Source organism: Nicotiana sylvestris, chromosome 3 (assembly GCF_000393655.2).
Source record: "Nicotiana sylvestris chromosome 3, ASM39365v2, whole genome shotgun sequence".
Classification (NCBI taxonomy): domain Eukaryota; kingdom Viridiplantae; phylum Streptophyta; class Magnoliopsida; order Solanales; family Solanaceae; genus Nicotiana; species Nicotiana sylvestris.
Genome location: NC_091059.1, coordinates 113,062,014 through 113,089,003, shown reverse-complemented (window position 1 = coordinate 113,089,003; position 26,990 = coordinate 113,062,014). Strand labels below are relative to the sequence as shown.

Genomic DNA, 26,990 nt, shown 5'->3' with positions numbered 1-26,990 from the left:
ATATTGAATGATTGCAAATTCCTACTTGATGCTATAAGCTAACTGCTAGTGGCAGAGTCACATGCATTCGAGGGGTGTCGGATATTCCTTTACCATCAAATTATATTGTGTAGCTAGATATTTTTTTCTCTATGTAATACATATATATATTATATATTAATTTTCTTTGACTTCTTTATAAATTTATTTCTTTATATTTTGTTCCCCTTAATAAAAATCCTAAATAGATGGCCCACTTCTACTTGTCGAGAGGCAAATAAGGTGTTGAACATTCATAGCTATTGGAAAACTTGCGATTCACATTGCTTAGTTGGGGACAATATTGTGATAGCTTTTGGGGACAATATTGTGTTTTTGGATTAACCTCTTCCTTATGCTTTCTCTCAATTTCGTAAACATTATTTGGGAACAAAAATTGCGGAATAACCTTAATTTTCGTATTTAATATATTTATACCCATTTTATTTATGGCTTATGGCATAGTCAGTTTGGATACAAGCAAGAAACTAAACTGAAGGAACTTCTACCCTTTGTTAAGTACAATTTGAGGTAGTCCTGGCAGGTTATTGTGCCACGCGACCAACTCTGGAACCAAGGGCGGCTCAAAAACATTGGAGGCCTAAAGCCAAATTTTTTAAGGGGGCTTACACTTAAAAAAATTCATATAGTGTTAGCTTGATTCATACTTTATAGTTGATATATGTGAATTTTGATAAATAATAAAAGAAAATATATTCCTATGACATAAAAGTATAAAAATAAATATTTTAAATTTTAAAAAATAATAGATAGTTAGAATAATAGAACCTGATTCTAGAAGTCGATAACTTAATTATCAGAATAAAAATCGATTATTGCTGCAATGCTTGAAAGAATGGGAAAAAACTATGTATTCAATGTCTCTCGTTGTTAAAAACTCATCCGCAACCGAAAGTTTACACCTAACTAAACAACTATCAAGTGTCAACATATGTCTTACGTTCATTGACTTGTTATAAACATCCGGTACAAACAAATTTTTATGTCTTTGATCTCTAATTTTTTTAGATTAAACATTTTAGTAAGAAGAAAAAAAGAGAATACAAAATACAAGTTTTATTATGAGAAAGAAAAAAAAAGAATATTAATATTAGAATGCAAATTAACTATTAGTCTCCATAATCACATTGGCTAAATATGCCACTATTTTATTTTATTTTTACAAAAAACTTATACTCTTTTATCATGAATATTCAATATGTTTTGGAAAAAAACTACCATATAATTATCCTTTTATTAATATAAGAAATGGGGCCCAAAATATTTGGGGGCTTAAAGCCATTGCTTCATTAGCTTTACCCTCTAGCCGGCGCTGTCTGGAACCAATAGACTGTTGGATTTTAGTTTCTTTTTCCTTTAGCTTTCTATTATTTTTTCCTGATGGGTTTTCAATGTCTTTGCCTTATATTTTGATGATCTAACAAACTTACTGTCAAGAACCAGATAGGGAACCTGCCACACTTGGTACACATTATAAATGAACGGATTCCAGCCTGGACTCCAGCTAATGTGAACTGCTGCTAGTGTAGAAAATGGAGAAACAAGACAAGGACCTGATCCCTTGTGTTTCCTTAACAGCAGTACGAAAGTCAACTGTGCATAGCTGGAAAGTGACTGCCACAAAAACAGTGCACAAAGTGCAGCACTTTTGCAGTCACTTGCCATTGACCTACCAAGTGCTTACATCATTCAAGTGATGTCATCAAGGGTGTATTAACAAGAGCATTACAACAAAACATCACTTGAACACTTGAGAATCACTTCAAGCATTCAAGCCTTCTGCAAACACTGAACTCAATTCTCAAGAGCTTGAAGAACAAAGTTAAATGCTACTACAAACTAGTTCCTACATCCAGTATTTTATTGTCCTTAGTCGAGTTGTAACTTTGTGATTATTCTTATTGTAATTCCTAAATTGCTTAGCTAGAAGTGTTGCTTAGGAACCCCCTTGTAAAACCATAAACTTTCTGAGTTTGTGTTGTGACTACAGTTAGTCATAAGTTAAAGTCTTTGTAACTAGTGAGTGACAAAGTGGCTTGTGATAAGTGTATCACAAGTTAGTTGAGTTGAAGTCTTTGTAATAGAGTCATGAAAAAATGGCTTATAATAGAGTGTTTACAAGTTAGTGAAGTTGAAAGCCTACAAGTGTAGGTCATTATTTTTGTCCCCTTGAGTGGGATTTTTCCACATAAAAATCTCGTGTCTCATTTACTTACTGCTTCATTAGTATTCTCAGTGGAAACTCATAGAGGACCAGGTACTCTTTAGTTTGGTGAACTCATATAAACTAACAATTGGTATTAGAGCGGATTCCTCCTATCAGGCTAACACCTAGGAAGGATCTGTATGGCTACTCCACCAAATTTCGAAGAAGGTCAATCTACGTACATACTACCCAGGTTTAATGAGCAATACTATGGGTGGTGGAAGACAAGAATGCATGATTTTATCATGGCTGAGGATTCTGAGTTGTGGTATGTCATATGTGATGGTTCTTACATCACAACAAAGGTACTTGCAGAACTTCCATTACCAATGCCAAAAACCAGAAAAGAATACACCGACGCAGACAGGAAAGCTGTGGAGAAAAATTTTCGTGCCAAAAAGATTTTGGTATGCAGAATAGGACCTGATGAATACAATAGAATTTCTGCTTGTGAAACTGCAAATGAGATATGGGAAGCTCTACAAACAACACATGGGGGAATCACTCAAGTAAAGCAATCTAAGATTGATATGCTCACTACCGAGTATGAACTCTTTAGAATGAAGGACGATGAATCTATTCAAGATATGCACACAAGATTCACTTCCATCATAAATGAGTTACACTCACTTGGTGAAACAATTCCTAGGAACAAGCTAGTGAGGAAAATTTTCAGTATCCTGCCCAGTTCTTGGGAAAGCAAGGTGAATGCTATTACTGAAGCAAAGGACCTGCAGAAGCTGACCATAGACGAGCTGGTTGGAAATCTGAAGGCCTACAAGATGAAGAGGAAGATAGACAGTGAAAGAAGAGAACCAAAGAAAAAAAATAACCTGGTACTCAAAGTTGATAGCAGTGACTCGAGTGAGGAAGATAGTGACATGGCTTACTTAACCAAAAGATTTCAGAAAATGGTCAGGAGAAATGGAGGAATACTGAAAAGGGGAAGCTCTAGCAAACCAAAGAACTATGATCTCTACCATAAGTGCAGAAAGCCTGGGCACTTCATCAAAGACTGTCATCTCCTGAAGCAAGAGTACTCCGAGTACAACCTTGAGAAAGCAGCTAAGAGGAAATCGGTTCCTGACAAGGACTTCAAGAGGAAGAGATCTGTTGACAATGTGGTGAAACAGGCTCTTGCAGCATGGGGAGACTCCTCTAGTGAGTCTGAAGATGAAACTGATGCAGGTGACAGCTCTATGATGGCAGTTGAAAGTGAGGAAAATGAATATGATTCAATATTTACTTTGATGGCCCAATCAGACGTTGACAACAGTGAGGTAAATTTTAGGGATGTTCAGAGAAATCTGAAATCCTAATCTCTTAAAAAACTCATGTCTTTAGCTAGTGTATTGATTGATGCCAATCATAGTCTCATGGAGGATAAGGATACCTTGACCTTAGAGCTAGGAGAAGCTGAACAAACTAGAGATGATATAGTAGTATGTGTTGTTGATCTGAAGGAAACCATTTGTGAGCTGGCAAAAGAAAAATTTGTCTTAACCAAAAAAATTGCTAACATAGAACATGAAAGAGATGACATAGTGGTTGTAGTTGTTGACCATAAGGAAACTATTGAAAACTTCAGAAAAGAAAGAGAAGCCTTGATGAAAAGAGTGATTGAGATTGAGGAAGAAAGAGATGATCTCTTGGTAGTGATTGCAGACCTAAGGGAAACAATAGAGGGACTAGGGACTAAGTCAAAACCTGAAAATTCTGGAAAAGAAAAAGAGGTAGTAAGTGAGGAACACATTAGGCTTGAAAACGAGTTGAAGGCTGTGAGAACTAGTCTGTGTGTTGAATCTGAGAAAAACAAACATCTCCAGACTGAACTGGAAAAAATAAAAAATGATCTTGAAAAGTCCCTAAAGTGGACCTGGTCCTCAGAAGCTATCACTGTCATGTACGTTAATAATGGTGGAAATAGGCAGGGAATAGGGTTCCAAAGGGAAAAAACTCCTTACAACCCCCATAGCAAGTACGTTACTGTACCAAATAACTGGTTGTGTACCCACTGTGGCAACAATGGGCATTTCAAGGAAAATTGCCAAGCCAAGGTCCAGTCCTTTTAGAAAAACAAAGTGTTTGCTGAAAATGTAACTACTAAAAAGGGACCAGGTTCCACCCACAAAAAGCGCATATTACTTGTATGGACTAAGAGAGTTCTTATTCATCCTCTTGCCTACTACAAGGGACCCAAACTTGCTTGGGTTCCTAAAACTAACTCTTGATCTCCTTGTGCAGGAAACAATGAAAGGAAGCAATCAAAAATGGTTTATGGATAGTGTATATTCAAAGCACATGACTGGAATACCATGGACTTTCTTTCACTAAAAGCCCTGTAAGGAGGGAGTGTATCCTTTGGCAATGGAAAAAAGGGGTACATTCTTGGAGTTGGAAAAGTCAGGAAATCACTCACTCACTCTATTGAGAATGTGTACTATGTCAATGGTCTTAAGTCGAGTCTCTTAAGTGTCTCTCAGATTTGTGATACAGGAAACAAGGTGGAGTTCTTGTCCAAGACATGTACAATTACTAATCTGATAACTGGTGAAGTGGTACTTATGGCCAAGAGACAAGAACATCTATGTTGCTGATTTCGAGTCCATACAACGTGGTGATCTGAGTTGTCTGAAAGCTATTAATGATGATGCTGAACTTTGGCACAGAAGACTGGGGCACGCAAGCTTCAATCTTCTGAACAAATTAACTCAGAAGGACCTGGTCCATGGTTTGCCCATGTCAAAGTTCAAAGTACAGAAAGTATGTGATGCTTGTGCTAGAGGAGAGCATGTGAAGTCCTATTTTAAGTCTAAAAAGGATGTAAGCACCTTAAAGCCACTCGATCTTCTGCATATAGATTTATGTGGCCCTATGAGAGTGAAAAGCAGGGGAGGAAAAAGATAAATATTTGTGATAGTGGATGACTACTCCAAATTCACATGGACTCTGTTTCTTTGAACTAAATATGAATCCTTTGAGATGTTTGTGGCTTTTATGAAGAAAATCCAGGTGAAGATGGAGTCTAGAGTCGCATGTATTAGATCAGATCATGGAATAGAATTTGACAATGCCAAATTTGATGAGTTCTGCAATGAAATAGCATTACTCACAACTTCTCAGCTCCAAGAACTTCCCAACAAAATAGAGTAGTGTAAAGGAAGAATAAAACTCTTGAAGAAATGGCGAGAACAATGCTGATCGACAGTGGGATTGCAAAGAACATCTAGGCTGAAGCTGTCAACACTGCCTGCTACTTGGTGAACAGGTGCATGATCAGATCTCTCCTGAACAAAACCCCCTATGAGTTGTTGAATGGAAGGAAACCCAAGCTGACTCACCTAAGAACATTTGGATGCAAATGCTATGTTCACAACAATGGAAAGGATCAGCTTGGTAAATTTGATGCCAAGAGTGATGAAGGAATATTTCTGGGTTATTCTTCTCAAAGCAAAGCTTACAAGATATACAACAAGCAGACTCAATGTGTTGAGAAAAATGTTTATGTTATCTTTGATGAGTCCTATCCTTCCTGTGAGAAAAATGCTAAAGATGATCAAGATGGAGAGCCCTTACTGGTTCCTGGTGCAGTCATTGACATGACAAATAGAAAGGCAGATATGATGAGCCAAGTGAAAGAGCCGAGTGGAGAAAATGCTGCCTCTTCTCTGTGTGAAAAATTTGCAAAACTCATGGGAAGTGAGTTTGAAATGAGCATGATGGGGGAGCTGAATTTCTTCTTAGGTCTTCAAGTGAAGTAGCCCACAAAGGGTACATTTATTTATCAGCAGAAATACATCAAGGAGCTCTTGAAGAGGTTTGATATGGAAGCATCAAAAGTGATAGACACTCCCATTGCAACGGTTACTCGACTGAACATGGATGAAACTAGATCTCTTATGAATCAAACTATGTATAGAGGCATTATTGGGTCTCTTCTCTATCTCACTGCCAGCAGACCCGATATTGTCTTTAGTGTGGGGTTTTGTGCAAGGTTTCAATCAAATCCCAAGGAATCTTATTTGAAGGTTTCCAAAAGAATTTTGAGATACCTTAAGGGTACACAGGACCTGATCCTGTATTAGCCCTCAGGTGACAGTTTTAATCTCATTGGGTATGCTGATACTGACTATGCAGGTTATCTTGTGGACAGGAAAAGTACTTCTGGAACGGCTCATTTTTTAGGATCATGTCTCATATCTTGGGGCACAAGGAAGAAAAACTCAGTGGCTCTTTCAACAGCTGACACAGAATATGTAGCTACAACATCCTGGTTTGCTCAACTTCTATGGATTAAGCAACAACTGGAGGATTTTGGGGTGTTTACTGAGTGTGTGCCTCTTCTATGTGATAACACCAGTGCACTCAACATGGCCAAGAATTCAGTTCAACACAAAAGAACCAAGCACATTGATGTGAGACATCATTTTCTGAGGGACAATGTAGAGAAAGGGCTGATCTGTATGAAGTTCTACAACATAGAAGACCAAATTGCCGATATCTTCACCAAAGCATTGAGTAGGGAACATTTTGAAAGAAACAGGGTGAAGCTGGGGCTATTGAAGCCCAATTGAGAACCTAATTCCTCATCAATTGGCTATGAAAATCCTTCAGGTAAAACTAGCTAAAGTATTTTCTGGCCAAGTCTAACTCACTTCAATATCGTTGCAGGTAAATACGCATGATGAGTATAGAAGCTGTAGATGCATTGCATGGATGATAAAAGAGGATTGATATTTTCAGTAAAAGGTCAAGAACCTGGTTCATGTACTAAAGGATAGTAGTTCTGTGCATTCTTTAATACACATCTTGAAAACGTACAAATATCAACTACAATGTCATCCACCTTTTCAAACCCTGTTGTCACGTCCCTTCACTTCAAATCGTTCCATCTCCCTCTGAATAGTGCATTTCTCCAAGCACAACCGTCGTTTCAGAACAAGTTCCTATCTTTCTCTTCATAATTATCCACTCTCATTAAAACCCTTCTCCTTTCTTCACAAACCACAGTCCTCCATTAGAACTTCTCCAAAGAACTTTCTCTCTATCTCTTCGATGGCTGACACAAACTCAAAAATCCATGCCTCAGTCGTCCCTAATACTAAAAAACCCATTGAGTCATTCGTCCCCAATGAGTCTTCTGTAACCACTCATGTTCATATCTCTGAAATCACTCCTAACCCAGATTCCCCGTCTCCCTCCAGTTCTAAGTTGACTATCCCAGAAAACCCAAAAATTGTTCACCCTTCTTCTCTATCTTCTGAGTTTCCCATTGATCAAGGAAAAAGTGGAGAACATGATAAAAGTCCTGAGGTCGTAGAGGTTTCCGCCATTATTTCTTCAGATTTTGTGTTGGCCATGGAGCCTATTGAGGAAGAAAATGTCGCGACCATCTTGTGGTATCTACTGATGGTGTCTTACATGAGATAATTCTTAGAGGAACGAGATACAGGGTATAGAGGAAAAATGAGCCATGGTGGCTGTTGAGGGCTCTACACTAGCAGAAACTACTAGGCCCTCTCGTAAGAAATCTAACCCCTCTTCGTAAGAGACAGGTCAGAGTTCTCACTCCCAAGCCAGTTCTGCTCCTGCATTTGCTGCTATGCCCTTGGACATTCAAGTCCTTAAGATGAGGTCTAGTGATGAGGAGGATCTAGACAACATTGCTCTTGATGCTTTCATAGTCAAGCGAAAGGTAGTGTCCACTCCTGAGTCTTTTACTAAGCGACCTACTACCAGGTTGCAAGAAAAGGTAGCCTATGACTCTACCCTTCAAAAGAGCAGAAAAAGCAGTAAGACGAAAAGAAGGAGACTGGTGAAAGACAATATTATAGTGTGTGATAAGGTTGTTCCAGTGGTGGAGGTTGAGGAGGAAACAACTGAGGAACCTAGTTCCCTATTGAGAAGGTCCCAGAAAATGAAGGAATCTGCTTCCATAGAGAATGTTACAACCCCCAATTCAAAGTTCAAGATTGTTGTGAGTGAGCTCTCCGTTTCTGATGATGATGTCTTAGTCAAGTCTAAGGGAAAGGTAAAATCAAGTGGTGTGAGGTCTGGCAAACGAAAGTCTGAAACCGTTAAGGAACCTAGTTCTGTGAAAAAGCTGAGAAGTGAAACTAGTTCTGCTTCAGAACGAATAAGGCACCAAAAGGTCCTACTAGGTCGCACTTTTGACCCAGCAATTTCTGATATGGCTAGTATGCGTCAAGTTCTTGCAATGGTTGAGTTTCAACGATGAGGGCATCTGTTCTAAATGGATGCACCCAAAGTGTATGAGGATGAGGTTCAAAGCTTTTATGCCATCCTCTTTCCCGTTGATACCAACCATATCTGTGCCTTGGTGAACGATGTGGACATTGTGTTTGACGTGAGTCTGCTTGTGGATATTCTAAAGGTTCCTACGGATGGTATGTCTAGTGTGAAAGATGCGTGTCAGTATAATTTTTGGAATGCTGTGGTAAAGGATAAGGCGAACCAAAAGGAGGACCAAATTCACAAGAAGCATTACTCCTTGTTTATCAGTTGCTCTTCGAGTTGGTGAACAAAGTTTTGTTGCCTCATGCTGAGAGGAGGTCCATGACCTCTAAGTTTGACCTGTTTCTAATGGAGAAACTAGATGGCTTTAACCCTATCAACCTGCCTGCTATCATGATCGAACACATGCAAAAAGTAGCAACCTTCAAGGATAGTAATCATGTTCTTCATGGGTTTCTGCTTACGCAAGTGTTTAAGTTTTTCAAGGTGCCGCTGGGGAAAGGCAAGGTAGGAACCAAGAAGCAGACCTTCTCCCAAACAACGTTGGAAGAATGTGAGTGCATAGAGAAGAATGGGGGGGTTAGGCAGTACATCAACCATCTCACAGCTCATTAATGCTCAAAATAGTACAACTGAGGAGATTCGAAGGTTGAAGGCTAGGAATGCTATCCTGGAAGGTCAGCAGGCCCAAGGGGATCCGGAGTCAAATAAGGAAGTGGCTCGTTTGACAAAAGAGAATACTTATCTCAGGGCACAAGTGGAGAACCTGAAAGCAAAACTGTTCAATGAGCAAAAGTTAGTCAATGCTCGAATAGACCTAGTTCTCCAAACTTTTGCTGCAGCTTCCAAGCCCTCTACTCCTAGTGCCCCCTAAGTATCCCTTCAATGGCCAGTTTCTGGATTGTTTTTTTATGACTTGGCAAATATTTTTTGTTTCTTTTGTTTTGATGTGGTTGGGATGTATCAGTACTGCTCCCGTTTTCAACAGTCCAATTTTGCCTTTGCTTTTTAAGCAAAGGCATATGTTTTATATATAAAATCTATCCTCTTTTATTATTTCATTGCTTGTATTCTCTGTTTCTCTTCTCTATCATGTTGTGTGCACATATGTGGCATGAGTTAGCCAGGCTAGACTTCTTTATGTTGTTTGCCTGCTTGTGTATTTCTAATGATGCCAAAAGAGGAAAGTATAATTGAAACAGGGAACTGATTAAGGGGGAAGCATAAAGTCAGGGGGAACTTCTGAAGTTCCTGTTACTTCATCCGGTTATCTCTGCTCTAAATACATGTTATCAATGTCTAAGTTTGTCATCATCAAAAAAGGATAAATTGATGGGTTTTCAATGTATTTGCCTTATGTTTTGATGATCTAACAAACATACTATCAAGAACCAGATAGGGAACCTGCCACCCTTGGTACACATTACAAATGAACGGATTCCAACCTGGACTCCAGCTAATGTGAACTACTACTAGTGTAGAAAATGGAGAAACAAGACAAGGACCTGATCCCTTGTGTTTCCCTGACAGCAGTACGAAAGTCAACTGTGCACAGCTGGAAAGTGATTGCCACAGAAACAGTGCACAAAGTGCAGCACTTTTGCAGTCACTTGCCTTTGACCTACCAAGTGCTTACATCATTCAAGTGATGTCATCAAGGGTGTATTAACAAGAGCATTATAACAAAACATCACTTGAACACTTGAGAATCACTTCAAGCATTCAAGCCTTCTGCAAACACTGAACTCAATTCTCAAGAGCTTGAAGAACAAAGTTAAACGCTACTACGGACCAGTTCCTAAATCTAGTATTTTGTTGTCCTTAGTTGAGTTGTAACTTTGTGATTGTTCTTATTGTAATTCCAAAATTGCTTAGCTATAAGCGTTTCTTAGGAACCCCCTTGTAAAACCATAAACTTTCTGAGTTTGTGTTGTGACTAGAGTTAGTCATAAGTTAAAGTCTTTGTAGCTAGTGAGTGACAAAGTGACTTGTGATAAGTGTATCACAAGTTAGTTGAGTTGAAGTCTTTGTAATAGAGTCATTACAAAGTGGCTTGTAATAGAGTGTTTACAAGTTAGTGAAGTTGAAAGCATACAAGTGTAGGTCGTGGTTTTTGTCCCCTTGAGTGGGATTTTTCCACGTAAAAATCTCGTATCTCATTTACTTATTGCTTCATTAGTATTCTCACTGGAAACTCATAGAGAACTAGATACTCTTGGTGGACTCATATAAACTAACATTTCCCATTCTTGAAAGCTCAGCTGGAGGCTGGAGCCACCACCCAAGGACGGAACTAACAGAAAATAAAGATAGTTACTAACTTACTACGTCTATTGGAGGAGTATCAGAAATATGCTATAACCATATATTGAAGCAACAGGAAGGATTTGAAACATTCTTTTAACTTTTACTACGACTAGCTAACCAACTATACTTCATATTTATAGAGCAAGTAGTAGGACTTAGAAGTTTGTCTAATCCCCATTTTTCTTGTTGGCTCTGTTTAAAAAAAGGCAAAAAAGTGCTAGACGCGAGACATATATGGGTGCTAATAAGTTATAACATCTCTCAAAAACTCATATGTTTCGGCATCCCAAAGTTCATCAAACCAGAATGAACTCATATCGAACTGGTCGATTGAGTCAAAGCTGGAACAACATTCGGAAATGCTATGAGAGTACTCAAACTGATCATGAAGTTGTTGGCAGTTGGAATTATAAGTACCATCATCTGGGTTGCTCTCCAATATAACCGGCCTAATTTCCATGTCAATATTTGGTTGATCGACAATGTTGTAGTATATTTGAGATAAATTCACAGAAACGTCCATCATTTGATTTTCTTCAAATGTAATAATACTGCTGCTGTCTGATGAAGAAACTTCAGGTGATCGTTTGTCGCCATTTGTCCTCTCATTTCCTTTGGTTTTCTTCACTACCCTTTTATTGCTTTTTGCCCTAGTACTCTTCAACGGGGCATCATTTTTCACTCCCAAATGCTTCTTTAAGTGTGTGTGGAAGAAGTTCTTAACTTCGTTATCAGCTCTTCCTGGCAATCTTGCAGCAATTTCTGACCATCTAGAGATAATACACAAGGAGTACTTCTATTACATAGTATTCTTTTCCGTTAATTAAAATTTCAAATCTTTCAACAAACAAAAAAAGAACTCAAAATTAGAACTTGGTCTCACCTATTCCCAAGTTCCTGATAGGTTTTGATGACTGTTCCTCTTTCTTCAATGCTAAAGGGTCCTCTCTTAACATCAGGGCGGAGATAATTCATCCATCTAAGTCTACAACTTTTCCCCGTTCTTGAAAGTCCTGCAATTATGTATAACCAAGTTCACGAGACTAATTAACTAAGTACAACATATTAATGAAATTACACAATGAATTAACGGTTACAAGTAGATTAATTAATTAGTGCATGCGTACGTAGAAATCAAAAAATGGATTATCAGAACATATTGGAAATTACTTGGAGTGAATCAAACCTGCAAATTTGGGCATATGGCTCCAATTCCAAATGCCATATCTCATGATATAAGATTTCAGTTTTTGGTCTTCCTCAGGAGACCATGCTCCCTTCTTTATCTCCTCCATGTTTGTACTCTCCTGCTGCTGTTGTGGTACACTTGACATGATTGTTGAGAAGTTCAAGTGATCGCCTGCTTCTTTACTATTTGTATGGTTTTTGCTTTGTAAGCCTGAGTTTATATATTTCCCACCAACTGTATATATGAAATTCTTTAATAAAAGCCTTCTTTCCAAGAAAGCTATAGCTATAGGGACTCGCTGCAGTCTTCACTACATTGGTTTAGTAATTTGTCCCCTAGTGCTTTTCGTCTTATTCCTTTTTAGGTTTAATTTTATAAGTATTAATTCTTTGATGGAGCTGGAGTTGAATTTTTCTAAAGATTGGCAGTAGGGAAGAGCTGTTAAGATGAGGGAGGGAGTTATAGAGTGGGAACAGGAAAATGAATTCTTGCTTTCCCACATCACTTGTCAAAAGAATACTCCCCACTCGTTATGGGCGGCTAGCTTCTGATCACCTTAAGTGACTACGATTTTATTTGGTCACATTCTTAAATCAAAAGCAGTATAAATTCTCACTGATTAAGTATAATGGACTTAAATGACTTCTGAATGATCAATTGTTGGAAATTAGCTACCATGGAAGTGAAAGCAATAATTAATTTTTTCTCCTAAAACTAATTAAAATATATTTGAGGATACTGGATACTGCTATTTATTTTCTTAGTTATGTCACAAAAATTAAATGAAAAGGAAAATAATGAAGTGTATTTCCAAAATTCACAAGATACAACTAGCAGTGGTTAGTTCAATAATAAGTCCATATATGGGTGTGTGGTCAAACTTAAATGCTGGGCTAGATTTAGTCTAAACTAGTTAATTAAAGAAGTCCATGGTGCTCAGGTTATATTATTTTATGCGTGGAAGTTAAAAATTCACACGGTTTTGTAGAAAACTTATAAGAAATTCTTATATCTAAATGATCTAATCCTTTTGCTTCTGTTTTTTAATTTATCCTCTTGCATTAGATATTCTAAATTTCTGTTGGCACGTAGAAACAACCAGTAAGAAGCTTGTCAAATAAAAAAAAATAAAAATAAAAAGTTAAAGAAAAGGAAGGATCCAACTCCAAACGAGGAAAATGCAGAGTTTGAGAGTGACAAGAGCTAATGTCAGGTTTCTTACTTATGCCTCGAAAAAATATGGAGTAGTAACCAAAGAATTGAAAGTCAACAAATTAATAAAGAAAAACCTAAAAAGAACTAAACAAGGAATGTATTATTCTGAGTTCTGAGGTCCAGCTAATATTCTTAAAATAGAATATCGTGGTGCTGCAATCACTCGCAATCATTGTTAATTATAAAGGGACCGCAAACAACACGGTCTTTTTCATTTTTTAAGATCATATAGCACGAGCTATATTGAACACAACCTTAGTCACTTGTCTCCTCTTAATTTGGGATTTGACCAAATTGCAAGTATTAGTAAATTCATGAAAAAATCCATTAGAGGGTTAAAGAAAATGATTGGACCATCACTACTAGAAAACCCGTCCAAAGCGTAACTACCGAAGTCGGTCGTAAAAAAAAATCGATCGAAATCGGTCGAAAATTATCATACTATATTATAAGTGTGAAAACTTTTAGGTGAAGTTAATTTATAAATTTATCCATAAAAAATTGAATGACAATTTTACCCTTCAATCAAACATTATTCAAGTAACTTATTTGTACAAAGATGTAAAATTACATTCCAATAAAAACAACAAAAAGTGAAAAGTTAAATTAAAAACAGATTAATGTGGGACATTAAAATGGCCAGGTTTACCAAGGCTTTTGGTTTTCCCGAAATAATGTATCTAAGCTTAGAGTAATCATGATAATATTGCTAAAAATGTGAATTTTAATGCAAATATAGAACCTATTGTTCAATTCCATCATTTATGATGGTCTACTTGGCCAACAACGGTTATTTGGTTCATGGAATTAATAGCAATGTGAAGAGTCAATAAATTTTGTATTGCAAATAGTTCACCAAGAAGCTTCAACCAATCTACTTCCGTTCCCTCGGAGAATTGAGAATCATATTCCTAAACAATTGCTTGCAATCTATATATAAATATAATGTTGGGAATGAAAAAGGTGATGTGGCACTCTCTAAAGCCAAGGAGCTTATTTATCTATTTTCTCCTTTTTGGGGGTTTTTTCTATTTTTCCCAGCCATTTGAAGTAATGAATTCGTTTAGTAATTAATCTAATCTAATAACTGAAAAATCATCAATTAATTGTATGGAAATTAAAACGGTAATCACCTTAAATGCCTTTTGTAACCGACACTACATTTATCATCCACACTCAAATACAATCCTTATTAATATTTGAATTGCTGAATTTTGGAGGATGAGTCATTGCTTTCCTGCAAATAACTATTTTTTTTTGTTGCATTAGACACTCCAATGCGGTCACAACTTGCCTTGTATGTGAAACCAAGTGATTCTATTGTGGAATTTGCTCTGGTAAAAGCCTTCTATCATGAATTCATATTAGCGATGCAAGAGCAATATGCAACACATAACATGTTGCAGTGACGTTTTCGATAAGAAGGTAGTAGGAAAGGATCTTAACCAAGATACAGTTCAAATTGTAATTATCATTAATATATATATATATATATATATATATATATATATATATATATATATATAAGTATAAGTTTTCTTCTATAACTATTAATTCTAGCAGTTTTCATCTCAACAACTTTTTTGCCTCTTTCTTTTTTCCCATCTCGTGCAGCAGATCTTTTTTTTTTTTTTTTGGCTTATAACACCAGATCGACATAGTAGGCTATTGAGATGGTAAGGCTTTAAGTTGTGATGGGATATTATTATTTGAAATTAGTTTGAGAGGTACTAATTATCTACATATATGAAGATTTCGTTACTGGCCATATCTTATAAGAATAAAAGAATTGGTGAGTACTTCATTTAGACGATTTGATTAATAAAGGTGTTTACCTTCATTTCTTTTGATTTACTTAAGATGTAGATTTAGTTGTTTATAACATAGGAAAGTAACTACATAATTAAATGTTTATATGATATACAAATTGTTTGTATACATTTTGTGCCTGTAGATCCTCTCCACGTAAGATTTGAAGGAAAATCGCAAGTAATTAACTTATCCTTTTGACGTAAGTAATTCCATAATTTCTTTTGAATTTTTTTGCGGTGGAAAAACCTTAAAAATAAAAAATAAAAGATGATGCAATTGTAGATTGGTAGATAAGTAATTACTGGGATTCTTCTTTGCTTCTTGTACCCAATGAAAGCATGTTGACATGTATATAGTCCAATATTTTCAGATATATGTCGAAAAACCTTAGCTTGGCAGGGATTAGACCCACAAATAAAATAATTGTGTCCATTCTTCCAGTTGCTTACAATACATAGTGGTGCAATAGGCTTCTGAAGTTTTATAAATTCATATTATAGTTGAAAATTATAAAAATAAAGAATTCACTTTTCATTCAAAATTCTTTAGCTGATTATTTCTTTATGTAAGTATTATACAAAAAATTATGGTTGGTAAATTTACTTTAGTAGATTATCTATTGATGAGCAAATATTTTAGCTATAATTTGAACTTTTGATGGCTTTTTTATTTTTTGGATAATTGTTGCAAAGTATTTTTGCTGTTTATGTTACTCTCATCTTTGCGTTCCTCTACTGTACATATTCACGAGACAAGGATTGTACCAAGTTACAACAGGCTGAAGAAACATGCAATTCTTCATTTGTTGAATGGCTAAACCTTGCTTGAAAATGAAGAGAAAAGATTTCTTTCAGTAAGTTGAAGAAACAAACTCGTGTTTTGCGAACTTCTTCAACTTCTTGCAGAGTATTGACAATATATTTTAATTAAATGTTGAATTAACAACAACATTTTGATTTCTTCTACTCAAAGATGTGAAATTAAATGGCTTTGCTTATGAATTTGAGTGGAACTTACAAGAGATATTGGTGATTATGCACTATCTTGTAGCTTGTATTAATTAAAAAAAAAATTTAAAAATTTAACTCAATCTGAATACCTGTTATTTGCACATTGCGTGATTTGCATGCGGTTCACATTTCTACCGTGTAGTGTTCCTTTCCTTATGCCAAGAAAAGAAACATTTTCCTAGCGTTGAGATTATTCATATCACAAATAGTATGGCCTGATTTTACGTTACACTGTTGGATATTTCTTAGGGATGAAACTTTGAGAATTATAAAAAGTGAGAAGAGGCATGTGTATTCCTAAAATTACTTTTCTCATCCATACAACATTTGTATACAGAGAGGAAACACTTATACCAAAATAATTATATATCATTCATTATTCAGAGAAGTCTATATTTATTAGAGTTTAATAATTTTAGTATTAGATTATTTACGTTATACACATGTATTAAACAATGAGTTTATTGAAATTCTTTTTCGCGCGGTCAAATTTACTAGTTTAATAGATAATCTTGAGATCAAAGAGTACATGGCAAACAAGATTTTTCTTTTATCTCAGATGATTTGTTGTAACACTCCGTATTTACATTTGGCTATATTAGTCATTAGCATACAAATAAAAAAGATATTTGGGCTAAAAGCCCAATGTAACTAATCTAATAAGAAGGAAAAAAGAAAAAAGAAAAAAAAAACCAAATACATGAGAGAAACGTCTGCCGCACAAAGAGCTTATCCCGAAACCAGAACTATAAACAAAGGTCCCAAATACATCAAAAATTGACACACTGAAGTTTAAAAGATGGGGATATTCACTGGAATTGACACGTGAAGGATAGAACAAGGATTCATAAAGTATATTTTTGGTGTTGAAATCTTCTTGCGTGAAACAGAAAAGCAAAGACAGTTTGTTGAAGCTATTTTTCAATTCGTATGGTAAACTTTCTTACTTACAGTTTGCTTAAGCTTATCATCTCGGTGTACATAATTTTATTAGGCACTAAAAGAAGTATTGTCAACAGTGATCCTTTATGGTTTAGGCTTATACACATATTAGGCATCATCTAGTTAAGTAATATGGTCGCAAAAGTCAACGAAAATATTTCTGACAAAGCAAATAGTGGTCCCACGGCAAAAAAATAAAAATTTCGACTAATTTCGATCGGAAATTGGTCAATATTTGACCAAGACCTGGTCATACTTGTATATAATCTACAAAAATAACAGTTACATGTGTTATAGTAAGATCTAGTCGAATATATATATATATATATATATATATATATTTGTTGTTGTTGTTACTACAACTAGACCGGACTTACAAGAATTTTGTGCACGTGAGTGTATTATATATATATAATTTACATATAAAAGGTCTATTGATCATGATGATGGTGCTACACCCTCGCTTCCTTCCACTCCACACTTGCATCCCTCTGCTGCTGCTAGCCGGCAGCAATCTTCTAGGCACACATCTATTCCACCACATCCATCTACTCATCAGACTACCCACCATACGCCCTCCCACCAGTACTATTACCATTCTCCGCCATAGGGCTATACCCCGCTTCCTCCATATGATCCTACATGTAGTTACATGAGTCTATCGAGTCAGCAGTCATAGAGCCATGTGGTACGCCCGTGTGATGACCAAAAAGGTCATCACTTGTTTTAAAACAAAACTTTCATGTTCTAAGGCCTTGAAAACCTCATTTAGAGTCACCTCGATTTACGTGCGCAGTAGGGACGCGTAACCGAAAAGCTTAAATATGAAATTTTGTGAAAAATAATAAGTTTTGACTGTAAAATGAATAAATTTGACTTTGCTCAATATTTTGGGTAAACGGACCCAGATCCATGGGACTTGGGCGTATGCCCGGAATCGAATTCCGAGGTCCCGAGTTCGAGAAATAAATTTTTAAAGTAAATTATTTTCTGAAAATTTTTAAGGAAATTTGAAATGAAGTTTGATTAGAAAGAAATGGTATCGGGCCCATATTTTGATTTCGGTGCCCGGTACAGGTCTTATATATTTTCAGATATATGTCGAAAAACCTTAGCTTGGCAGGGATTAGACCCACAAATAAAATAATTGTGTCCATTCTTCCAGTTGCTTACAATACATAGTGGTGCAATAGGCTTCTGAAGTTTTATAAATTCATATTATAGTTGAAAATTATAAAAATAAAGAATTCACTTTTCATTCAAAATTCTTTAGCTGATTATTTCTTTATGTAAGTATTATACAAAAAATTATGGTTAGTAAATTTACTTTAGTAGATTATCTATTGATGAGCAAATATTTTAGCTATAATTTGAACTTTTGATGGCTTTTTTATTTTTTGGATAATTGTTGCAAAGTATTTTTGCTGTTTATGTTACTCTCATCTTTGCGTTCCTCTACTGTACATATTCACGAGACAAGGATTGTACCAAGTTACAACAGGCTGAAGAAACATGCAATTCTTCATTTGTTGAATGGCTAAACCTTGCTTGAAAATGAAGAGAAAAGATTTCTTTCAGTAAGTTGAAGAAACAAACTCGTGTTTTGCGAACTTCTTCAACTTCTTGCAGAGTATTGACAATATATTTTAATTAAATGTTGAATTAACAACAACATTTTGATTTCTTCTACTCAAAGATGTGAAATTAAATGGCTTTGCTTATGAATTTGAGTGGAACTTACAAGAGATATTGGTGATTATGCACTATCTTGTAGCTTGTATTAATTAAAAAAAAAATTTAAAAATTTAACTCAATCTGAATACCTGTTATTTGCACATTGCGTGATTTGCATGCGGTTCACATTTCTACCGTGTAGTGTTCCTTTCCTTATGCCAAGAAAAGAAACATTTTCCTAGCGTTGAGATTATTCATATCACAAATAGTATGGCCTGATTTTACGTTACACTGTTGGATATTTCTTAGGGATGAAACTTTGAGAATTATGAAAAGTGAGAAGAGGCATGTGTATTCCTAAAATTACTTTTCTCATCCATACAACATTTGTATACAGAGAGGAAACACTTATACCAAAATAATTATATATCATTCATTATTCAGAGAAGTCTATATTTATTAGAGTTTAATAATTTTAGTATTAGATTATTTACGTTATACACATGTATTAAACAATGAGTTTATTGAAATTCTTTTTCGCGCGGTCAAATTTACTAGTTTAATAGATAATCTTGAGATCAAAGAGTACATGGCAAACAAGATTTTTCTTTTATCTCAGATGATTTGTTGTAACACTCCGTATTTACATTTGGCTATATTAGTCATTAGCATACAAATAAAAAAGATATTTGGGCTAAAAGCCCAATGTAACTAATCTAATAAGAAGGAAAAAAGAAAAAAGAAAAAAAAAACCAAATACATGAGAGAAACGTCTGCCGCACAAAGAGCTTATCCCGAAACCAGAACTATAAACAAAGGTCCCAAATACATCAAAAATTGACACACTGAAGTTTAAAAGATGGGGATATTCACTGGAATTGACACGTGAAGGATAGAACAAGGATTCATAAAGTATATTTTTGGTGTTGAAATCTTCTTGCATGAAACAGAAAAGCAAAGACAGTTTGTTGAAGCTATTTTTCAATTCGTATGGTAAACTTTCTTACTTACAGTTTGCTTAAGCTTATCATCTCGGTGTACATAATTTTATTAGGCACTAAAAGAAGTATTGTCAACAGTGATCCTTTATGGTTTAGGCTTATACACATATTAGGCATCATCTAGTTAAGTAATATGGTCGCAAAAGTCAACGAAAATATTTCTGACAAAGCAAATAGTGGTCCCACGGCAAAAAAATAAAAATTTCGACTAATTTCGATCGGAAATTGGTCAATATTTGACCAAGACCTGGTCATACTTGTATATAATCTACAAAAATAACAGTTACATGTGTTATAGTAAGATCTAGTCGAATATATATATATATATATATATATATTTGTTGTTGTTGTTACTACAACTAGACCGGACTTACAAGAATTTTGTGCACGTGAGTGTATTATATATATATAATTTACATATAAAAGGTCTATTGATCATGATGATGGTGCTACACCCTCGCTTCCTTCCACTCCACACTTGCATCCCTCTGCTGCTGCTAGCCGGCAGCAATCTTCTAGGCACACATCTATTCCACCACATCCATCTACTCATCAGACTACCCACCATACGCCCTCCCACCAGTACTATTACCATTCTCCGCCATAGGGCTATACCCCGCTTCCTCCATATGATCCTACATGTAGTTACATGAGTCTATCGAGTCAGCAGTCATAGAGCCATGTGGTACGCCCGTGTGATGACCAAAAAGGTCATCACTTGTTTTAAAACAAAACTTTCATGTTCTAAGGCCTTGAAAACCTCATTTAGAGTCACCTCGATTTACGTGCGCAGTAGGGACGCGTAACCGAAAAGCTTAAATATGAAATTTTGTGAAAAATAATAAGTTTTGACTGTAAAATGAATAAATTTGACTTTGCTCAATATTTTGGGTAAACGGACCCAGATCCATGGGACTTGGGCGTATGCCCGGAATCGAATTCCGAGGTCCCGAGTTCGAGAAATAAATTTTTAAAGTAAATTATTTTCTGAAAATTTTTAAGGAAATTTGAAATGAAGTTTGATTAGAAAGAAATGGTATCGGGCCCATATTTTGATTTCGGTGCCCGGTACAGGTCTTATATATGGTTTAAGTCATTTCTAAATAGTTTGGTTGAAAACGGACGTCGTTTGACGTGATTCGGACCTAAATTGCTAAATTTGATACTTGATGAAGTTTGAGAAAAAGTTCTTGATTTTGAGGTTTGATTCATAGTTATTGAAGTTATTTTGGCGATTTGATCACACGGATAAGTTCGTATGATGTTGTTGAGTTAGTACGTGTGTTTGGTTAGGAGCCCCGAGGGCTCGAGTGTGTTTCGACAAGTTTTGAACTTAGGAAAAAGTTGCAGATTCAGAGAAGTTGCAGGTCTCTGAGCCAGGTCTCGCGGTCCGCGATGGAAATTTCGCGGCCTCGGTGGGCACTCCGCGACCGCGGTGAGCAAGGCCAAACCTCCGCGGCCGCGCTCGATTTCTTGCGGTCCGCAGTGAAGCTCCGCGGCCGCAGTCCTTTTTATGCGGTCCGCGGTGGAGCTCCGCGGTTGTAGTCCGTTTTATGCGGTCCGCAGTGGAGCTCCGCGGCCGCAGTACTTTTTATGCGGTCCACGGAGAGGGTCTGAGAGGAGTATATTTAAACGGACTTTTCAATTATTTTTCACTTTTTAAAACCCCAAAAACATAAGAGACGATTTTACAAATAACTTTTCTTCTCCAAATCAATTGTAAGTCATTTTTAACTACTTTTATTCAATCCTTAACATGATTTCAACTTCAAATCAATTACTTTCATGGGGGAAATTGGGTGTTTTGGGTAGAACCTAGGTTTTTCAAAAAATGGGGATTTAGACCTTGATTTGAGGTCCGATTTCAAAAAAAATTACATATTTGAGCTCGTGGGGGAATGGGTAATCGGGTTTAGGTCCGAATTTTGGGTTTGGACCAAGCGGGCCCTGGGTCGATTTTTGGCTTTTTGGGGAAATCTTTATAAAACCTATTTTCATGCATTAGAATTGATTCATTTAACATTTATTGATATCGTTAAGCAAATTGTGGCTAGATACAAGAGAGTTGGATGTGGAAACAAGAGGTAAAGCGGTAGTTGAGGCTTGAATTGTGTTCGTTGCATCGAGGTAAGTGTTTGGTCTAACCTTAGCTTGAGGGATTAGGAGTTGTGTCCTATTTGCTATTTGTTTCTTGTCGAGTACGACGCATAAGCATGGTGACGAGTATCTATACGTTGGTGTCAAGCATGACCGTGGGTCTTATATTGTGGTTTTCATGATTTCGTTGTATTATTCATGCCTTGGTGAAGATTCCTAGTTGTTGTATAGGGTTTGTGGAAAGAATTGTGACCTATGAACATTGAGGAGCGTTGGCTCAAGTTTTGTAGTGAAATTGTGAATGTACAAGTGACAATTGAACTTCTAGAGCATTGGCTCGAGTTGTGAAATGAGTTGTGAAAGAATAAGTGATAATCGAACCTTCTTGAGCATTGGCTCGAGTTGTGAAGTGAATTGTGAAGTAAAATTGAGAAAGAGTTATTAAATTGTTCCCTTGCCGGGATATTGTTGCTTTGTTAATTATCTCCTTTGCCGAGATGTTGAGATTATTGATGTTGTTCCCTTGCCGGGATTTAATTATTTAATTGTGTTCCCTTGCCTGGATTTCTATTATTATTATTTTGTTTATTCCCTTGCCCCTTTATTTGTGATTATTATTTGGGTGAGGAAGAGTATTAAAGCACGAAGGGTGATGTCGTGCATTGTTTGTTATTGTGAGGAAAGAGTGTAAAAGCAAGAAGGGTAATGCCATGTCGCACGACGTACCATTCCGTGCCGATTCTATTGACTATATATTGAGAAAAGAGAGTAAAAGCACGAAGGGTGATGTCGTGCACATTTTGATTATATGATTGTTTTGGTGAGGACGAGAGTAAAAGCACGAATGGTGATGTTGTGCACGTTTTTATTAAATAACTGCTTTGGTGAGGCTAAGAGTAAAAGCACGAAGGGTGATGACGTGCAATTGTTGATTTCTGTTTCTTTGTTGATATTCTAGTTATGTCGTTCTTTCCTTACTTGATGCCTATCTATTCAGAACTATTGTCTCCCCCACAGCATGTTTCCCCCTCCCACATTGACTGGTTATTTTTGTATTTCTTTTCTGCTATATATATATATAAACTGCACAGGTTTATTTGGAGTCCGGTCCTAGCCTCGTCACTACTTCGCCGAGGTTAGGCTAGACATTTACCAGCGCATGGAGTCGGTTGTGTTGATACTACACTCTGCACTGTGTGCAAATTCAGGAGCAGCTTTCGGACAGTAGTTGAAGTGCTTCCTTCAGTCCACCCGGAGACCCAAGGTAGACCTGCAGGCATCCGCAGGCCCTGGCGTCCCCCTCTATCCCTTTTTCTCTGTTTCATTTTCTTTCGTTTAGAAACAATATATTGTATATTCTTCAAACCTTGGTTGTAGTAACTGTTAGACAGTCTGTGACACCAGATTTTGGGCATTGAGGTTTTAAAAGTTGTAATAGACGCTGATTTCAGATATTTCATCGTTTCCTTCTGCTTAATTATTTAAGGCTCCGCTGTTTTCATGTTATCGTTTGTTTTTGTTAAAAAGAAGTAATTCGGTAATGAATTAGGTAGTTAAGGGTTGGATTGCCTAGCTCTCATTAGTAGGCGCCATCGCGACTCCCGAGGGTGGGAAATCCGAGTCGTGACAAGTTGGTATTAGAGCTCTAGGTTGCATAGGTCTCATAGTTCACAAACAAGCTTAGTAGAGACTGAGGGATCGGTACAGAGATGCCTGTATTTATCCCCTAAAGGCTACAGAGTTAGGAAAAACTTCACATTTATTCTTTCCTATCGTGCGGTTTTGTTTCTCAATGCTAACTGGACTTCTACTCTGTTCTTTCGCAGATGGCGAGGACACACACTTTCTCATCCTCCGCTTAGCAGCCCAAGCCCCCAGCAGCCGCTCCCACGAGAGGCATAGGGCGAGGCCGAGGCCAAGGCCGTGTTAGAGGCCAAGGTAGGGGTAGATCTCAGCCCGAGCAGTAGCCCCAGTGACGGAGCCTCAGGTTGATTTTGATAAGGATGTTTCGGTTCCAGCAGTTCCGGTGGGCCCAGCTTAGGTCCTAGAGGGGTTTATTGCTACCCTAGTTCTTCAGGATGCTCTGGTCTGATTAGTGGGCCTCATGGAGAATGTCACCCAAGCAGGCTTGCTTCCTGTAGCACCAACCATCTCTCAGGCTGGAGGAGGAGCCCAGACTCCTGCTACTTGCACTCCGGAGCAGGTAGCTCCTCAGATTCAGACTCCAGCGATTCAGCCAATTGGAGCAGTACAACCGGATGTGGTAGCTCAGACCGATGATGGAGCGGCTATGTCTGCCGATGCTTTGTGGAAACTGGATAGGTTCAACAAGCTCTTCACTTCTACTTTCAGCGGTGCATTTACTGAGGATCCCCAGGATTATCTAGACAGCTGCCACAAGGTTCTCAGGAACATGGCCGTTTTTGAGTCCAACAGGGCTAATTTTGCTACATTTCGCTTGTCTGGATCCGCCAAGACTTGGTGGAGGGATTATTGCTTAGCGAGACCAGCTGGATCACCAGCCTTGACTTGGGAGCAGTTCACGCAGCTATTCCTGGAGAAGTTTCTCCCCGTTACTCAGCGAGAGGCTTATCGGAGGCAGTTCGAGCACCTCCAGTAGGGTTCCATGACTGTTACCCAGTATGAGACCAGGTTCATCGACTTAGCTCACCATGCTCTCATTATACTCCTCATTGAGAGAGAGAGAGAGGGTGAGGAGGTTTATTGACGGTCTTATCCAGCCGATTCGTCTTTAGATGGCTATAGAGGCCGGGAGTGAGATTACTTTTCAGGAGGCGGCCAATGTGGCTCGTAGAGTTGAGATGGTTCTATCAAAGGGAGGCGGACATGGGTCATACAAGAGGCCCGTCATTCAGGTCGATTCAATGGTACCTCATCCGGAGGTCGAGATTCGTATGGTAGAGGCTATCCTCCTAGGCTCTTTCAGTCAGCGCTCCAGGTTTCTCACGGAACTTCAGGTGGTCGTGGTCCCCAAATGTAGTATCCCGATCAGCAGTCCTACAGTGCACCACCTGCTCCTATCAGTGCACCGCTACTTCAGAGTTTTCGGGGGGGGGGGTCATTTAGGCCATCAAGGCCAGCAGTCTCAGCAGCCGAGGGCTTGTTACACTTGTGGTGATATGGGTCACATTGGCAGGTTTTGCCTTCGAGCACCGAGTAGCTCTCAGCATCATGGTTCTCATGCTATGGTACAAGCACCAGGTGTTCCACAACCCGCCTAGCCAGCTAGAGGTGGGGTAGAGGTGCTAGAGGTGGAGGTAGAGGTACTAGAGGTAGAGGCCAGCCAGCTGTAGCCTGTCCCAGAGATGCAGTTCAGGGTGGTGGGGTCCAGCCCAATGTTAAGCCCTTCCAGCTAGGCCCGAGGCTGAGGCTTCTGATGCAGTCATTACAGGTACTATTCTGGTTTGTGATAGAGATTCTTTAGTGTTATTTAATCTAGGGTCTACCTACTCGTATGTGTCATCTTATTTTGCACCGTATCTGGTCATGCCTAGTGATTCATTGAGTATTCCTGTTTATGTGTCTACACCGGTGGGTGATTCTATTATGGTAGATCGAGTCCATCGTTCTTGTATTGTGGTGATTGGGGGTCTTGAGACTCGTGTGGATTTGTTGCTTCTAGACATGGTCGATTTCGATGTTATATTAGGGATGGACTGGTTAGCACCTTACCACACTATCTTGGACTGTCATGTCAAGACTGTGACCTTAGCCTTACTGGATTTTCCCTGTTTAGAGTGGAGAGGAACTCCTGGTCATTCTACCCGCAGTGTTATCTCATATGTGAAGGCTCGACGTATGGTCGGGAAGGGGTGTTTGGCCTATTTGGCATATGTTCGTGATTCTAGTACTAAGGTCCCTTCTATTGATTCTGTGCCCGTTGTTCGAGAGTTTCCTGATGTTTTCCCTTCAGACTTGCCGGGTATGCCACCCGACAGGGATATTGACTTTTTCATTGATTAGGCTCTGGGCACTCAGCCCATTTCTATCCTGCCGTATCGTATGGCCCCACCTGAGTTAAAAGAGTTGAATGAGCAGTTGCAAGACTTGCTTGAGAAGGGTTTCATTAGGCCAAGTGTTTCGCCTTGGGGTGCGCCGGTGCTGTTTGTTAAGAAGAAGTATGGATCGATGAGAATATGTATTGATTACCGGCAGTTGAACAAGGTTACAATCAAGAATAAGTATCCATTGCAGAGGATTGATGATTTGTTTGATCAGCTTCCGGTAAAGGCTAATATGGTGGCCGATGCGTTGAGTAGGAAGTTAGCCAGTATGGGCAGTCTTGCTTATATTCCGGTCGGAGAGAGACCACTTACTTTGGAAGTTCAGGCTTTGGCCAATCAGTTTGTGAGGTTGGATATTTCTGACCCATTTGTGTGTCCTTAGAGACACGGTGCAGCACGGAGGTGCTAAGCAGGTTACCTTAGATGATGATGGAGTTTTGAGATTGCAGGGTCGAGTGTGTGTGCCAAATATGGATGGGCTCCGAGAGTTTATTTTAGAGGAGGCCCATAGCTCCTGGTACTCTATTCATCCGGGCGACGCGAAGATATATCAGGATTTGCGGCAGCATTATTGGTGGCGGAGAATGAAGAGGATATCGTAGCATATGTGGCCCATTATTTGAATTGTCAGCAGGTCAAGTACGAGTATCAGAGGCCTGGTGGTTTATTTCAGAGGATTGAGCTTCCCAAGTGGAAGTGGGAGCGGATCACTATGGATTTCATTGTTGGACTCCCGCAGACTCAGAGGAAGTTCGACGCAGTATGGGTCATTGTTGATAGGTTGACCAAGTTAGCGCATTTCCTTCCTGTGGCGGTCTCCTATTCATCCGAGAGGTTGGTTGAGATCTATATCCGGGAGATTGTTCGCCTTCATGGTGTGCCTATATCTATCATTTCGGACCGAGGTACGCAGTTTACCTCGCATTTCTGGAGAGCAGTTCAGCAAGAGTTGGGCACTCGGGTTGAGTTGAGTACAACATTTCATCCTCAGACGGACGGGCAGTCCGAGCGGACTATTCAGATTTTGGAGGATATGCTCCAAGTTTGTATCATTGACTTTGGAGGCTCGTGGGATCAGTTTTTGCCTCTAGCAGAGTTTGCCTACAACAACAGTTACCAGTCGAGTATCCAGATGGCTCCTTATGAGGCTTTATATGGTAGGTGGTGTAGATCTCCGGTTGGACGGTTTGAGCCGGGAGAGTCTCGATTGTTGGGTGC

General features: G+C 38.1%; 2 protein-coding genes across 2 annotated transcripts; one reads left to right on the top strand and one right to left on the bottom strand.

Annotated features, from left to right (window-relative positions):
* Nucleotides 1-2,385: 2,385 nt before the first annotated feature.
* Nucleotides 2,386-3,564, top strand: LOC138887851 (uncharacterized). Its single transcript, XM_070169642.1, has 2 exons — nt 2,386-2,789; nt 2,895-3,564. The coding sequence occupies exons 1-2, from the start codon at nt 2,386-2,388 to the stop codon at nt 3,562-3,564; spliced, it is 1,074 nt and encodes a 357-aa protein (XP_070025743.1).
* Nucleotides 3,565-10,731: 7,167 nt separating this feature from the next.
* Nucleotides 10,732-12,164, bottom strand: LOC104240608 (transcription factor MYB14-like). Its single transcript, XM_009795474.2, has 3 exons — nt 11,994-12,164; nt 11,691-11,820; nt 10,732-11,577 (listed from the first exon to the last, which is right to left on the bottom strand). The coding sequence occupies exons 1-3, from the start codon at nt 12,139-12,141 to the stop codon at nt 11,049-11,051; spliced, it is 807 nt and encodes a 268-aa protein (XP_009793776.1). The 5' UTR covers nt 12,142-12,164; the 3' UTR covers nt 10,732-11,048.
* Nucleotides 12,165-26,990: the final 14,826 nt, after the last annotated feature.